Source organism: Delphinus delphis, chromosome 14, assembly GCF_949987515.2.
Source record: "Delphinus delphis chromosome 14, mDelDel1.2, whole genome shotgun sequence".
Taxonomy (NCBI): Eukaryota; Metazoa; Chordata; class Mammalia; order Artiodactyla; family Delphinidae; genus Delphinus; species Delphinus delphis.
In genome coordinates this window covers 53,545,617-53,561,982 of record NC_082696.1, presented here as the reverse complement: position 1 = coordinate 53,561,982, position 16,366 = coordinate 53,545,617, and the positions used below count along the sequence as shown (strand labels likewise).

At 35.2% G+C, this 16,366-nt stretch overlaps 1 protein-coding gene across 2 annotated transcripts in view; it reads right to left on the bottom strand.

Moving 5' to 3' along the window:
- HACE1 (HECT domain and ankyrin repeat containing E3 ubiquitin protein ligase 1) overlaps nt 1-16,366 on the bottom strand; it is a 95,275-nt gene that overhangs the window by 47,409 nt on the left and 31,500 nt on the right. For both annotated transcript variants that reach the window (XM_060030175.1, XM_060030176.1), the window contains exons 7-11: nt 15,910-15,992; nt 8,725-8,821; nt 7,670-7,771; nt 6,550-6,656; nt 877-1,027 (exon numbers count right to left, since the gene is read on the bottom strand). In XM_060030175.1, the coding sequence (XP_059886158.1) occupies nt 877-1,027; nt 6,550-6,656; nt 7,670-7,771; nt 8,725-8,821; nt 15,910-15,992 (540 nt within the window). The remainder of the gene's footprint in view (nt 1-876; nt 1,028-6,549; nt 6,657-7,669; nt 7,772-8,724; nt 8,822-15,909; nt 15,993-16,366) is intronic.

The following is a 16,366-nucleotide window of genomic DNA, read 5'->3' as shown; positions in this document are numbered from 1 at the left end:
TGGACAGACAACCTATATTTATACCCAAAAGACTGTTTAAAGAAATATAATTTTTCATGAACCCAAAAGCTAATTTTATACTATGAAAAGCTCTCCAGATAAATTACCTTTAAAAAAATAACATGAAAACAATTATTACACATTTGTCCAAAATCTGAGTTATCTGAAAATATAATGCCATAAAAAAGCATTAACAATAGCAATTATAGTCATGTACATTTATTAGCAATAGCCATTATAGTCATGTACATTTTGCTTACTTCACAAAATTGTAATTTGACATGGTTACACTGCCTTGGAAATCTTTCTTCCAAGGATTCCATTCATAAATGTGCTTGTAAAGAAGCAGCAGCTGAAGCAATATAAAATACATTAAGAAAATACCTCAATGTTTCTTTCTTGAAGTAACCCAAGGAATTGTTAATAAACCCAATAAATGAAAGTAAACTTATTTTTAAAAAAAATACACGGACACACACAAAACACAAACGATAATAAAACCTAATTAAAAACCGGATGTCTTCCTTCGGAATAAGACATATTTTTTAAAAATCGTGATGGCTGCATTTAGGACCTATAATCCAATTTAAAAAAGTAGATTTAATTATATTTAAACATTAAATACCTTTACCCTTAGAATAAAACACTACTGAAATTAAAATTTTACTTGTAAGAAAAACAGAAAGCTCACCAAATGAGACTTGCTGCTGATTAGACAGAGATGAAAGGAAAAAGGTCTTAGTTTACAAAGTGTCAATCACTGGTATAAACCAAATTTACATCCTGTTTATGAGGTTTCCAATTAATGAATGTATGCTTTGTCAAATTCATCTCTTTTACATCTATCTTCCTAACAACATCATATACTTCTCTGACCTTGAACACCTGGCTTCTTGGAGTTTTATTCCCATTGTAGCCCATATCGATTCCATTACTGGGAGAGGATGGACCAATTCGAAAGACATGACAAAATATCCTCACAATCCTTAAAAGGCTCTTCATTTGAGCATCATAATTACTAGATATGCTGAAAATAAAAATTAAAATATGAACAGATTAGATGGAATAAAACAAATTACATCTTAAAATACTGATTTTAAAACATTTTCATTACATTTACCATCTGTTTCATAATTTAACGAGTAAAATTTCTTTCCTGCCATGATATGGGATGGAATGTTTTGTTTACCAGGAAGTTAGCAAATGTACATTATTTGGATTGCATGTGAATGATTTATTTACTTTTAAGTAACTAGAATATAACCAATGATCAAAGCATAAAATATGAAGAAAATCACCAGTATAGAACAGTATATTTATAAATTAAACTAATTCTTTAGAACTCTGAGAACATTTCACTGAGAACCAATAGTAGGAATGTTGATTATGATCTTAGGCCAACCCACAACTGAATTGTAGAGGCTGAACTCTACTATTCTATCCATAACCCCATTTTCCCTAACTCATCCCAGAATAGTAACCAATTGTTCACATACAGAACATGTACAAATTGAATAATCTTAAAGTTACTATCTGTATCAGGGTGGTTCTCCATATTATGGGTTGTCTTATGACTGTATATAAATAAGGGAAATACATCCTACTATGAAAAAGACTGATCCAATTAATACTAAACCGTATTAAATATAATATAAACTTTCTTTGACTAATCAAAAAGCCCTTCAAAATCCCAGTGCCTGGGGATTGTTCATCATCATCATGAATATCAATCATTACTCTTCCACAGAGAAACTGTAGGAGTTAGGGTAAATGTGTATTGAATCTAATGATAGATCTTAAAAAAAACTTGTTGTTGTTTTTCAGGGGTGGTTTTATTTTGAAACCTCCAACATCAGTTATCTTGTATTACAATGGTTACACAAAAGCAGAGTAAAGAGTTGCAATGACATTTGGGCAGAATGATATGACTGCCTTTGCATAAGTTTAATCATCAAAGCTTACTCTATCTTCCTCAGTTCATTAAAATCTTCCTCTATGGTATTTTTAGGTATCCTCTAACACGAAAAACAATAATGATTAGTTATGTGGAAATAGCAAATGCCTATTGTAAGTATTCAGATTTGATAAGTGAAAAATCAGAGAGTATTTTCTATTCTGGTGACAACTGAACCAAAATTTCCTGACATTTTTACTTCAACATTCATGTTGTTTTCTCATTCTAAAAATTATTAAATTGTTAAAAACAATACATAAAAACTAGCTATCAGTTACAAGTGTTAGTAAAATACAATAGCTATTGCTATCCATACTGTATTTGACTGGGATAGCTACAACACATTAGCAAAACTTTTTCTTTGTTTTACTAACTTTGAATCAAATGTGTATAGAATCATTAGTTTAACTCACACTGATTTTTACATATTTGCCTTTACAAAGTTGTTTTTAATTCTATATCATAAGATTGTTGAGACTGACAAAAGAGAAATGCAGTATGGTTGAAACTATTTCCTTCTTTTATTGTGTTGCAGCTATTGGAAAAGTTAACTCCAATGACTCTCAAATTCTTCTATGAGAAAGATGTGAATTTAATTTTCCTCTGTGAAATTACCATATATATAAATATTTGTTTTAAGTACCTGATTTAGGGAACTTCATGAGTTACCTTAAGGTAAGAAGTATTCTCTTATACAATGGAGTCTGAACATCATCAATTATTAATATAGTCTAATAACAGTCTAATATAAGATTATTAGACTATATTAATATTACTTTACCCAGTTTAAACTTCTTCCAATTAAGTCACTGATCTAAAAAATGTCATTTTTCACTTTCCAACCAGTGAAATATCTCTTTCATATTATACGAAAAGATCATAAAATCCAAACTTCATCACAAACTGCTCCAGCTCATCACAAAATGATAATTTCTTCCCAAGCCACCAGGTCTCAAAATAAAAGTTTAAAAATTAGTTTCCTAATTCAAAGCCCTGTCAATGTACTTACCTTTGTTAATATAAGATTATACTTTCATTCAGTATCTTACTTAGCAAATAGTTGTGAATTCTCTTTTCATTTGCACATTGGTAACTATCTTTACCTTCAATCATAAATATATAGAAAGCAAGATGACTCACTTATTTAGTGAAACACAACACTATGTGCAAAAGGGCCCTCAGTAAATATTTATTATCTTCAGCAAATATTCCTAGAATCACTTAGACAAAAAGGCTAACCATTTTTCCGAAAGTATGCTAAATAACACCTCAATTGCCGCTAATTAATATGTATTTGAATTATTTTCTTAACTAAAATATCTATTAAAGTAAGTGGCCAAAATTACATCACATTGTGGGTTAAGAAACATAAAATGATTGACAAATGAACAAAAGGAAGACAACCTGCAAAAGTACCATTAAACTAAATTGGCAGGGGGGAATGATTTGTATTTGAGGTCCTCTTAACAATCTACTTCGGTAGCTGTGAGATAACAGAAAAATATATATGTTTTCTGCCCCCAGCCCTTTTCCTGGCACAGAGCTCCTAAAAACCCTGTAATTTCTGAAGTGATAAGTGCACTAGGAGCACCTTCTGTTCTCATATTGGGTCTCTGACCCTGGTTCCTGACACAGAGCTCCTAAATCCCTTGGAATTTCCTGGGTGATAGCAGTAGCTTTTATTCTAATGAGGCAACTCTTAGTGGGCTTTTGGATGGGGGCTGGTCACCAGAAAGACCAAGCAATGATTAGAGACTTGGAATTTTCAGCCTTATCCCTCATTACCCAGAGAAGGGCTAGAAATGGAGTTAATGATCAACACACCCATGTGATGAAACCTCCATATAAAAAACAAAAATATGGGGGGTTCAGGGAGCTTCCAAGTTGACGAACACATCCACAAACAGGGAGAGTGACATTCCCCAACTCTATGGGGACAGAAGCTCCTGTACTATGGACCCTCTCAGACCTCATCCTATGTATCTATTCATCTGGTTGTTCATCAATATCCTTTATCATATTCTTTAAAAAACTGGTAAACAAAAGTAAGTGTTTCCCTGAATTCTGTGACCTGCTCTAGGAAATAACTGAATCCAAAGGGGAGGAGGTCATGAAAACCTCTGATCTGTAGTCAGGTAACAAAAGTTGTGGGTAATCTGGGGATCCACTAATTCCAAGTGGCATCTGTGGTGGGGGACAGTCTCCTAGAACTGAGCCCTTAACCTGTGGGATCTAATGCCATCTCTAGGCAGAATTGAGGTAACTGTAGGACACCCGGCTAGTGTTAAAGGATTGCTTGGTGTGGGGAATAAAAACTCCCACCTCTGGTTTCCAAAGTGTTGTGGGTGTGGTAGTAGTGTGAGAGTAAATGAATGTGGATGTGGTAGTAGTGTGAGAGTAAAGGAGAAACACAGCAGGAAGACTAGGTTTTGCCAAGATGGTACCAATACAGTAAATTCTAACACAATACTAATAACCAATACTGGTTACCAATCCCAACAAAGAGATGTTTACAGACCAAATTGGCCATAATAACATACTCTATAAGACATATGAAAGGTATCATTGTAAATGGTGAGGCAGTAAGTCTAGCAAGGTAATTTTAAAACTTGTTCTGGCATGGATCCCTCTTTCCTACCCTGTTTCTCCTGTACCACTAATATCGCTGTCATTTTTAAGAGCTAAATTGGAGCCCAGGATCTGCTCTTTATCAATTAGTAAGGATGTAAATCCTGGTTCTTCTAGCCTAGCAAATCACTGAACTTCAATTTTCTTATATATAAAATGGAGATAATATCTAAATCACAAAGTCACTGTGAGGTTTAAAGGAAATAATGTATCTGAATGTTCTTTAGCTTATTAGAACCTGCTTAAGTACGTATTAAAGGTGAACTTAAAATAAAAACAGAGAAACATAAATGCTTTCTGATTATTAGGAAGAGCAGAAAATAGGGCAGAGATTTAAGTAGAAAAAAGTTTTCTAATGTAGGAAAACAGGTTAAGGTATTATGAGGAATTTAAAAAAGAACCATCATTATCACCAGCATCATCATCATCTCTACTACATGCCAGACATAATGGTTGGCACTAGGCTTACAGAACCTTATCATTTCATTCTTACAACAATTCATTAAGATATTTACTATCATTTTCCAAGAAGGAAATAAAATCCTGACTAGACTGTAAATTAAGTGTAGGGTGAGATCTTGTCTGTTTTACTCACTGTTATCTAGCAGATGGCCTAGTGGATAGCAGGCACTCAAAAATATGTATTGGATAGATGGATGGATGATGAAAGGAAACTCCGAAAAGTTACTTGCTGGGGTCACACAGTAAATGGTGATGTCTGGATTAAATCTGAGTCTAGCTGACTCCAGAGCCCATGCTTTTTACTCAGTATGTCTTAGAAAGTCCTCATCATATAAATGGATTAACAGAAATGGCTAATAAAAGGAGAGCATTATGTAAAGCTGGAATTCAATGAATCTTATAGACAAAGTTTAAAGTAGCCTCAAAAGTAGAAAGAGAATAATAGAAAAATTAGCAAATGGCATACTGAGTAGGACTGCTGAAGAAAGACTTAACAGCTAAAAAGACACAAGAAAGTAATCTTGGACCATGAAGTGTAAGGGGCCTTCTAAGCAAACAGTACAGAGTGTGATTCTGGTCTGAAGTATATGAAAAGTACGAAGGAAGACAGGAATAAAGGGCTAACATAATGGACTTGACAGCTGATTTACAGAAGCAGCATACAGTTGGGAGGAACAAAGTCCAGTTCCACATACAGAGGTGAGAGAAGACCACGACCTATTCTAATACTGTCAATGTATTAAAAGTTGACATGAAAAGAAAACTATTGGGTTAGCCAAAAATTTCATTTGGGTTTTTCCAGCTTACGGAAAAATCCAAACGAACTTTTTGGCAAACCCAATCAAAGGAAGAAAGCATCCATAACAGAAGTAGGCCAAATTTAAGCTAAGAAATAACACATTAACCATTTTAAATGGCTGTTTACTCCTAACTGGGGTGACTAACCACATACAAACAAGCGGAGGTACAGGAAAATATATAAAGGCACTAACTTCATGGACTTAGTGATGAGCCATTAAAAGCACAGATTTGCAAAAAAACAAAGAACTGAACTGAGCGGGACAGTTCAGGGAGAAAACTTTATAAAGAAGCATGAGGGTATAATACTGCAAGGCTGAACAGTAGCCTATACCCAGTTTTGTAAATTACTGATCAAGATTCCTAAACTACGTTCTTGATTCTTTTTTATGAACATTTTACTTACATGACTAGTCTAAGCAATCATTTTCTAAAATTCTAGACACATAAGTCCAAATCCACTTAAGTAAGTCTCTATTTTTAGTCTCTTTAGACAGGCTAAAGTCTCCTCAGGAATAACTGATTGCCCTGATCCTTTAAAACAAAACAAACAGTGATAACTCAACAAATGTTTAGAACATCTTAACACTGACAAAAGACATCAACAAAATAATCAACAAAATACACTATTCCCAGAAAAGCCTAAAAAGTGACGAAGCTGACAGATATTGCTGCCTACCGATTTGCTTATATTGTGAAACACTTACCTCAGCAACTTATGACCATTTGTTGTGGCAACTTCAGCAAGGCTTGTTAGAATCTTTAAATACTGGTTCTCACTTTGCTGAGATAAATGCTCCAGAACTTGCCGTAACTAATTTTTTTACAAATAAAAAAATGTGATTACATAATAATCCACTAAACTTTGTCAAGAAATTAAGTACCTATTAGTTTAGTAATCATCCCAAAGCTCAATTAGCTGAAACCAAGTCCTTTACAGTTATTTGGTCTTGCATAAAATCAAAAGCTTATAGAGAGATAAGATGACATACAGTATTTGTTCAAAATCACCCAGTGAAAAAGTATAAACAGAGAGAACAGAAATCACCAAGTTTATTTATGGAAAATTAATTCCAAACTTCTAAAAATGTAAGAAAAAAACTCTGTAATTATTCAAAGAGTAATTATTCAAAGAACTATTAACAAATACAGAGCTCAGTAAACTAGTGATTACTAATTGTAACATGATATTCCTCCTTAGATTCTTTTCCTCTACCTATGGGAAATATTCTAATTATCTTAAGGAGAGATCAAAGGCACAGAGGACAGAAGACTCATAGCACCAAATATTAGCATAAAGTTTATTAATTCTTATATAATTCATACTTACCCTATAATGCAGATAAGCCAATTCAAATTACTTAAATATTTATAATAATAAAATCAATAAACACATTTGTAAGATGCCATATACACCAAACATGAACAAAGCTTGTTCAGGGGCTTCCCTGGTGGTGCAGTGGTTAAGAATCCTCCTGCCAGGGGCACTGGTTCAAGCCCTGGTCCGTGAAGATCCCACATGCCACGGAGCAACTAAGCCCGTGTGCCGCAACTACTGAACCTGAGCTCTAGAGCCCGTGAGCCACAACTACTGAGCCTGCATGCCACAACTACTGAAGCCCACATGCCTAGAGCTTGTGGTCCACAACAAGAGAAGCCACCACAATGAGAAGCCTGTGCACCATACCAAAGAGTAGCCCCCGCTCGTCACAACTAGAGAAAGCCCACATGCAGCAACGAAGACCCAATGCAGCCAAAAATAAATTAATTAATTAAAAAAAAAAAAAAAGCTTGTTCATTTAATAGCTACCAGCACAATTACATTACCATGTTTTCTCGGAGATCTTCATTCTGTGTCATTTGAATAATTGTCTGGAAAAGCCTAGGGTGATACTGAATTAATACTTCACAAGTCTCTCCATATCCACCCTAAAAACAAGATTTAAAATTATCTAGGTTTAAAAACAAAACTCCTAAAGGAAAACATTTCTTCTATATATAAGTCTGACACCAAACATGTGGGATTTCCACACCAACCAATTCTCCAATTCTCTGTGGATACCGATTGGGTGTCCAATTTAATTCAATTATCATGCTAACTGCCTAGAGTTAGGGCAGACCACACAGTAGGGTTCCGTCCCACAAGAGTGCCCCCCCACTTCAAAAGCCAATCACAAGTCCAGGTCACCCATACTTCTGACTAACCAGCTGTACGTAAGGAACTCCCTCGACCTCCTCCTCAGGTTTGATAATTTGCTAGAACAGCTCACAGAACTCAGGGAAACACTTTATTTACCATTACCTGTTTATTATAAAGGCTACAACTCAGGAACAGGCAAATGGAAAAGATGCATAGGGTAAAGTGTGTGGGAAGGGGCACAGAGCTTCCATGCCCTCACTGGGCATGCCACCCTCCCAGCACTTTGATGTGTTCACCAACCCAGAAGCTCTCTGAGAACCACACTGTTTAGGGTTTTTATGAAAGTTCCATTACACAGGCCTGAATGACTAAACTCAGTCTCTAGCCCCTGACTCCTCCCCGGGGGTGGGGGAGGAAATTGCCTTCTAATTACATGGTTGGCTCACCTGTCAACCAGCCCTGTTCCTGAAGCTACCTAGGGCCTTTCAGCCACCGCTCATCTCATTAATATACAAAAAGACATGCTTATCACTCTGGAGATTCCAAGGGTCTTAGAAGCTCTTGTGTTAGGAACTGGGATAAAGACCAATATATATTTCTTATACTATCACAGTTCCTTTTAAAGATCATATTCTTAACAGAATAAAAATCTTTGCACCCATCCTCTCATTTGAGGAAAAAAAGTGATCTTGTCGGTTTCTCTTACAAAGTAAGGGACTAAGAATATACGTGAACAGCGTACCTGCACACATAAATCCAAAGGGCTTACTCCATTTTTATCCGGCAGATATTTGGCTCCTCGCAACAGAAGAATCTGTGCTGTGTCTCTCTGACCATGACTGTACAGAAACAAAGTTTAAACATATAATCTTTTTAATTTTAAGTCTTTCTCTATAAATTATGGACAGTTAGCATCAATCAACAGAGGATTAATAATCTTAAAAAATTGAGAGGAAGATCTGAACTACAACCTCAACCGTTAGAAAAACTTCCCAACGTTAAGTCATACTTTTTACAATGTAGATAAGAAACTGGCCTACTGAATCTTAGAATTGAACTTGGGACACATTACCTACAATAAATCATAATATTTTGGGATAAGTTGCTGGTACTCAGGCTTATGCTTTATTTTTTTCTTCCAATCTTTTCCTTCTCAACTCTAGCCTGACCACCTCCCTACACATACATCCAAGTCTCCAGACTTCTTAGTCCAAAAGAACCTCAATACTCAAAACAAAAGTACATTTTATGACACTTTAATATGTGGTAAAAAAATAAAAACAAAGGAAGGAGAAAAGACAAATATCAAAATGAGTAAATGGGGGGGATTCATTAGCCAAAAATACTAACTAACTGCCAACCTTCATTTTATCCACCCACTCAGTTTGGCTTCTGCTGACAGCTATTCAATCTGACATGGAATGAACAACTCTCATCCACATGCCCCATTCTCTCTAATTGTTCTTTCAAGTAGGTTTAACAACCACTCTTTAAGCTAGGAGGAAGCTGCTTTGGGGGTAATAATAACTAGACTCTACATTTCGTTATTAAATGAGCTAATCTGATCCTAGACAGACAATAAATAATAAATTTATAATGCAGGGACATTAAAGTTTAAAGCTAATTTTACAAAATGCCCAAGGAAGTCATACAGTTTGGAAGAGTATCTCATCAAAGAATTTTATTTTGTAAATTGATACAGCCACTATGGAGAACAGTATGGAGGTCCCTTAAAAAACTAAAAATAGAACTACCACAGCAATCCCACTACTGGGCATATACCTAGAGAAAACCATAATGCAAAACGACACATGCACCCCAATGTTCATTGCAGCACTATTTACAATAGCCAGGACATGGAAGCAACCTAAATGTCCATCAACAGAAGAATGGATAAAGAAGATGTGGTATGTATATACAATGGAATATTACTCAGCCATAAAAAGGAATGAAATTGGGTCATTTGCAGAGACGTGGATGGACCTAGAGACTGACATACAGAGTGAAGTAAGTCAGAAAGAAAAACAAATATCGTATATTAACGCATATATGTAGAATCTAGAGAAATGGTGTAGATGATCTTATTTGCAAAGCAGAAATAGAGACACAGACATAGAGAACAAACGTATGGACACCAAGGGGGGGAAGCAGGGAGGTGGGATGAATTGGGAGATTGGGATTGACATAATACACTATTGATACTGTGTATAAAATAGATAACTAATGAGAACCTACTGTATAGCTCAGGGAACTCTACTCAATGCTCTGTGGTGACCTACATGGGAAGGAAATCCAAAAAAGAGGGGATATATGTACACGTATAGCTGATTCATTTTGCTATACAGTAGAAACTAACACAACGTTGTAAAGCAAATATATTCCAGTAAAAATTAATTTAAGAAAAAGAATTTTATTTTGTAGATGAAAAAAATTACTATTCAAGCACAAGTGAAACTAGAACTCAGATCTCTGGTCTTCTAGACCAATACTCTTCCCACAGTACCATTACCTAAAAAGGTATGTTATTTCACAAAGACTACACAGATTCCTCAGAAACTTAAAACAAACAAATAAAAACAACCTATTCTTTCTTTTCCACAAAATGACGCTGCATAAAGTATAATTGGACTTAATTTAAAAAAACAGGATCATACTAGGAAGCTGGTGGCAGGCATTAGGTATATCACTCTCTTGATACTTTACTGTAATACTGATTACCTTCCTTAATACAAATATCGACAGACGAAAACTAACTTAAGAACAATATCTAATTTACTCCAGAAAAAGCAGAAAATCAAGAAAGCAAGTACATCAGCAATCCCTCCAAAAGCAACAGTAACTAATTTTACTAGTCTACATTAAGAAAATTCTTCATCAATCATCATTTGTCATTTGTCAGCTGGGCATGCTGGCCAGCACATTATATATTACAGTTAATAGGAATTACTTTATAATTAACACTGTTCTATTCTGTATAATACCTAAGTGAAAAGAAACTAACCTGAGCTTAATTTATTTAAGGAGTCAGTGATTTCTTTCCGAGGACCCAAGGTTCTGAGAAACCCAGATTTGCAAAGCTATTCTGCTCAACTTTAATGACATTTCTTTTACAGTTATTATCTGTGTTAGATGTGCTTAATCTTTCCAACTAAACTATAAACTTCTTGACAATACCCTTGTTCTATAACACCAAGCATGGCTTATAACATGTACTCAATATACTTGTTGAGTTGAGGGCTTTAATTTTAGATACCATTCATCTGACAAGTAAGCATTAAATAAGGTACTAAGCTACACAAAAATAACAAAAAGACCCGAATCGTTATTTAGGATTAATTTTGTACCACATATAGCAACAAGAATAATTAATATCAAGAAAAAAATACCACTATGACATCTTTAGAAAGCTGGAGTAATTTCTAAAACTACATTAAAATCTCATCTGTGAACAGGTGGCATTTCATTTCAAAAGTAAATTAAAAGAAATGATTGCTAATAATATATAAAATCTGCATAACTTCATTAGGGGCTCAAGTGCCCCATGTGTAATATTGCAAAAGGTAAAGATTATCCTGTTACAGACTGCTCAAAGTGTCGCATGAAAGACTTTTCAGTTCAAATAACTGCAAAAATTTGCTCAATGAATAAGTATTCTTTACAATTGAACTTATTTTTTTTATATTGATTGAGATAATACTCCCTTCAAGGAAATGCCAGTGTATTTTCTGGAAACTAAGAAGTTGGCAAAGATTTAACTAATAAGAAACGTGTAGTGCTTCTAAAGCACTTAGAACTGATTTCTCAAGCACTTTCAAGTCTCCTAACTTCAGGCTTTGCAGTGATACAATTTGAAAATTTGGCTAACAGTGCATATGTACTATATATATAACAACATTTTTTGGAGCTGCTTATGAAACAAAGAGGCCGTATTTTCTAATGGTCCTTTTCTATTCTAAAAGTTTGCAATTTTGAATCTATGGACTGTTTCACCTGGCTACTTCGTGAGTTTCCTAATTGAAAGGAGTTGCTTAGCAGTAGCTGCAAACTATGTTCAGAATCTTACCTGTTTCTCACTTTATTACAGACCTCCAAAATTCCATAAAAATCTCACTAATTTACTGTATCTTTATAACCCCAGCTAAACCTTGCTTTCCTTTACAGAATAAAAGTTTTCTGCAGATACAGAAAATATTTGAAAATCATTATACATCCAAACCTTTATTTGAGGAACCCAGTTAAGGGAATGGGAAGTATTATGACGAATATAAAACCAATCTAATCATTTAAGGACCTGAAGCATTTGCAGATACCACATAAAAGTCCTGAAAACAAAGGCACCTGAATGGGCGGGGGGGGGGGGGGTCAATATATGTGTGCCTATAGTCCACATGAAAGAAAGCTAGTGAATTAGAATGTCTTGTACAAAATACCTAGAGAGGAAAAGTGGCTGGGAAATAGTTCCTGTCATAATTTTAGGTCAAAATCAATCTGAAATGACTCACTCACAGAAGCATTACTTTATTAAATAGTGCTCAGAATTAGAACAGAATACAAAGGAAAAAAGAAAAGGCCTGCCTGTATGATGGGATAAGAGTCAAATTTCTTAGAAAACCATGCATTGCAATGAAATTGAAAGAGGACAATACAACTTTGCGCTCACTGGGTGTGGAAAAGTGTACTAGAGCTTACTGAGCACCTACCAACTACTAAGTATAAAATCCTCTGCAGGATGCTTTATATAAGCCACCTCATTTAATTATCACTGTAGTCCCACGAGGCAGATATCAGCATTTCCACTTTACAAAGAAACAAAGCTTCAGAGGTCAAGAAACTTGACTAAAGTTGCATAGCTTTGGGGATGGGATTTGAACCCTGCCTCCCATATATTTCAATACAGTTTCAATTTAAAGAAACAGTTTTAGCAGTTAATCACTGAATTAGACATATGACATATCTAGTAACATCCCTCAACAATAAAAATTTACATTAAGTTCAGCTTTATATCTTAGAGCCCTGTAACTTGTCTGCAGGATCAACTTGTTCTATTTCTCACATTCCTTTCCCTTTCATTTATCAGAGACAATACATTGGGAATAATTTATAATTTTTAATGTATACCTCTATCTAGATATCATGAATATAATTAGAAGTCTGCCTATAAAATGAACCATGTTCCATATTTATCATCCTGCAACAATGAAGAATTTATATTCTAGTTTCAATTTTAATCATATTTGCTTAGCCATCTCCGTTCAAAGAGAGCTAATGTTTGCTAGATAAAAACTTAATGATGGCTATACAGTACTAGCAGAAAGTACTTCTAAAAAATTCTTTTACCATAACCCTATGCTCAGACTAACTATACAAATATCACAGTTATGTGAACACTAATATATACCTATATTTTACCAGTATACATGGCATTATTTTATATATTTTTCAAAAACGTAACTATAGTGATTCACTCATTCAAAAACATTTACTAAGCATCTAAGCACAAAGCACTATACTACACATGGAATATAAAGTGATGAATAAAACAAAATTCTTGCTTTCATTGGGCTTTCAGTCTAGCAGGGGAGACACACTATAAACAAGTACATAAACACTAAAGTACAAAGTGCTACAAAAGAAATGATCATGATACTGTGATAGGAAATATGGGGAGAGGCCTACCTAGATTGATCAGGAATTCTTTCCTAAAAAGTAACAGTGAAGCACTGACATGGAGGCAGCCACATAAAAACCCTACGGAAGAAGGTTTCAGGCAAAATAAATAGAACATAGAAAAGCCTGCTGGAAAGAGTCTGATGTATTGGGGGAACTCAAAGAGAACCAACGTGGCCGAAGCACAGTGAGCTAAGCAGGGTCAGACCATGCAGGTCACATGGAAGAAGGCAGAGTTTGGATTTCATTGGAAATGCAACAAAGAGGCACTGAAAAGTTTAAAAACAAGGTTTAAGCACAAAGTGACAACAGCCGGTTCATTTTTTAGAAGGTCACTTTGGCTTCTGAGGAAAGAACAGAAGCGAGGGAAACAACAGAGGAATCTGGAAGACCAGTTAAGAGACTACTGCAGTATTCTAGACAAGAAGTAAAAAATTTAAGGTGGTTTAGTGAGGTGGAGAGCAGTAATGAGATTCAGAATGTATTCAGAAAGTGGAATTTACAGAACTTACTAATATATTCCAAGTTGAGGGTCAGAGAGAGAGACAGAAATAAAAAATAATGACCTAGTTTCTGGTTTACACAACTGAGAAGATAAGGGTTCCAATGACTGAGATGAGAAAAACTGGAGGAAAGGTTTGAAAAGGAAATCAGAAGCTATATTTTGGACATGCTAATATCTGAGATTCCATGAGACTTGCAAGTGATGATGTATATCAGGTAGATGGACATTCAAATCTGAAGCTTCAAAGAAACGTCTGATCTAAAGATAACCCCTCAAGATAGGATATGATTTCAGGGAATCAAACAATGATATTATTCATAAATTCAGGACACTAAAAAAGTAATTTGTGTTCTAGCCAAGCAATCAAATTGTAAGTATAACATAAGAAAAAGCCTGGATTCAGGTAAGATCGAGAAGTCTAGAGGTCCAAAAGTCCTTGTATTGTAATTCAAGGCTGTTCAATGATGATTTGAATCAGTCAGACCAAAGCAACATCAGAGACCCTAGAGAAAAGCTAAACGAGAAGAAAAGCAGATTTTTCATTTTAAACAAAGCTCCAGGGAATTCCCTGGCAGTCCAGTGGTTAGGACTCAGCACTTTTCAATGTCAGGGCCCAGGTTTGACCCCTGGTCGGGGAACTAAAATCCCACAAGCCACATGGTGAGGCCAAAAAAAATAATAAAAATTAAACATAAAACAAGGGCTTCCCTGGTGGCGCAGTGGTTGAGAGTCCGCCTGCCAATGCAGGGGACACGGGTTCATGCCCCGGTCCGGGAGGATCCCGTGTGCCGCGGAGCGGCGGGGCCCATGAACCATGGCCGCTGAGCCTGTGCGTCCAGAGCCTGTGCTCCGCAACGGGAGAGGCCACAACAGTGAGAGGCCCGCATATGGCAAAAAAAAAAAAAAAAACATAAAACAAAGCTCCAGTAAAATGACATAAAACAGGAAAAAGGATAAGAAAAGAGGAGCTTTCTGGAGAGCTTTATATCTAAAATAGAGCCTAAATAAATACTACAATTCCTGTAATCTAAACCAAAAAGAAAAATCAAGTGTATTGTGAACTGCTCCTAATTGCAACTAAATTTACATAACATATTATGGGGGGGGGCCGGGTATGTGTACAATTATTACACTGTTAGCTCCTTAAGGACTGGGGTTTATTTATTACTGTATCACTAATGCCTATAATAATGCATGGCACACAGTGAATGCTAACTAAATGCTTATTACATGAATGAATCAATGAACAAAACATATGCTTTAGGAAAATGAACCAGAAAAAAAGAAAATGAATCAGGAAAGAGTATTAAAAACAACTTAATGCATAACTCAATATCTAACAAGAATGATTCAAGAAACTTTTTAAAGTTACAAATACAGAGAAAGCAAAGACATGGCTCTGAACTAAGGCATACTTTAATAGCTTATCCCATTGGAACTAACTTGATAAAGAAAACTATGAAAGTTACTGGATTATTGGTATGTCTTTTTTATTACTAAGTAATTCTAAAATCTAAGTAATCAAGTAAATCAAAAGCTCCCACTTACAATATATAAAAACACTGGCAATATAAAACACTTTTCATCATGCAGTTAAGTAACAGAACCATAATGCTATATACTTCATCTTAAAAGGGAGCATAGTATTTCTAGGAAAGGAGGAGTTTTAGAAAATACACACAAATGTTTGTGTTTGGAAATATAGCAGATTCAACATTCTTTAATGAGAGCATCTGGCAATATAAATTATCATACCTGCAAGCAAAGTACAATGGAGTGGCTCCTGATACATTCGGCCTGTTAATATCAGCACCACTGTCTAGCAAGCATTGCACTGTCTGGGGGAAAAAGAAACAAAAGTAAAGCCAGAGAAGTTGAACAAAGACACAGTTATCACAATTTTAGTCCATATAAGGAAAGTTCTCACCACAACCTGAAGCTTTAAAAAAGAAAGAATAGGAACATGCCAATTATGACGGCTGAACAAATTCCACTTTTTGGTAAGCTCTGAGCCTCAGACGCTACACAGTATATGTGGAATTATCAATGTAATGTAAATTGTGTTAACCTGGGAAGGTTCCAGAAAACCACTGACATGTGTAGTAGCTACCAAAGGACTTGAAATGTGGCTAGTACAACTGAGAAACAGAATTTTAAATTTTATTTTATTATAATTAAGTTTAAATAGCCACATGTGGCAGCACTGGACAGT